At 48.2% G+C, this 1,081-nt stretch overlaps 1 protein-coding gene across 1 annotated transcript in view; it reads left to right on the top strand.

The window, feature by feature from the left end:
- The first annotated feature begins 240 nt into the window (after positions 1-240).
- Positions 241-1,081, top strand: part of LOC127751378 (DNA ligase 1-like) — a 7,789-nt gene continuing 6,948 nt past the window's right edge. Inside the window, exon 1 of the mRNA XM_052274858.1 lies at positions 241-339. Coding sequence (XP_052130818.1) covers positions 241-339 — 99 coding nt within the window. The remainder of the gene's footprint in view (positions 340-1,081) is intronic.

Genomic DNA, 1,081 nt, shown 5'->3' with positions numbered 1-1,081 from the left:
TCCAAAACGGCTATACCCCCGGTCATTGTCGGCGGGATTACTCTGACAGTAAGACCAACTGCCATGGGGGCAAATGTGTCGGTGCATCGCAGTCAGTCACCCTTCTCAATTTTTCTGGGACTGCATACTTGGAAAATGATTAAGAGAGCTAGGGGTTTGTTCATTTACACATTAGCTAGCAGAACTTGTGCTGCTAACCTTGCTGAACGGCCTTTCGACAGATACATACAAAAATGCAAAATGCTATTTGCTGAGGAAGGCTTCCATACACCCTCATCCATCACTAGAATTAAAAATGATGATGAAAGGGAAGACCTCATGATAACATTGTTTTCAAAGGTATGGGACCGTTGTCTGTTGTCATCTCTACAGGATGAAATGATTTGCTTTCACCTTGACTTCCTCAAGGAAGCGCTATTCACCGCCATGAGGGAGTAGCGACAAAAAAAGTACGGTTTTGCATAGGCCTCTCTAAGGGGGAAGGATTTACCGCAAAAAAATTCTAACGAGCGTTGCAGCATGCCTCCTGGGCGCGCATGGAAATGCTGCTTATAAAAAACAATGTCAGGAGTGGGATTCGAACCCACGATCCCATACTGGGAAGCAGACGAGAAGTCTACCGCCATAGACCACTCGGCCATCCTGCCACCGTGACCATGTAACTCTCGCGCTTAAACATGTTCCACCCTGGGCTGACCCGAGACGCGTTGTAACCGGTGCGCGGCCACCTCGTGGACGGCATGTTGAAACCCGTTGCAGGGGCGGCTCCAGGCCCCCGGACGGACTCCTTGACGGCGACCTCGTCCTCGCGGTGTGTTAGGCCCTTAGGTTACCCCATGTTACAATGAGGAACAAAGATGGCCGACAGGGGTACCCCATGTCCGAATAAGGAATACAAAATGGCCGACATGAGGGGTAGGTTAGGCCATGTCCGAATAAGGAATAAAAATGGCGGCTGTCCGAATAAGGAATATATACTACTACTGACTGTAAAATTGAGTTTTCAATCAGTGAGGCTGGTTACCATGTGCATACTTAGACACTGAAGGAGATAAAACAAAATTTGTGATAAGACAGAGTT

This window comes from Frankliniella occidentalis, unplaced genomic scaffold (genome assembly GCF_000697945.3).
Source record: "Frankliniella occidentalis isolate FOCC.00 unplaced genomic scaffold, Focc_3.1 Scaffold456, whole genome shotgun sequence".
Taxonomy (NCBI): domain Eukaryota; kingdom Metazoa; phylum Arthropoda; class Insecta; order Thysanoptera; family Thripidae; genus Frankliniella; species Frankliniella occidentalis.
Note: the sequence above shows the minus strand (reverse complement) of the source record. Positions and strands in the feature narration are given on the sequence as shown.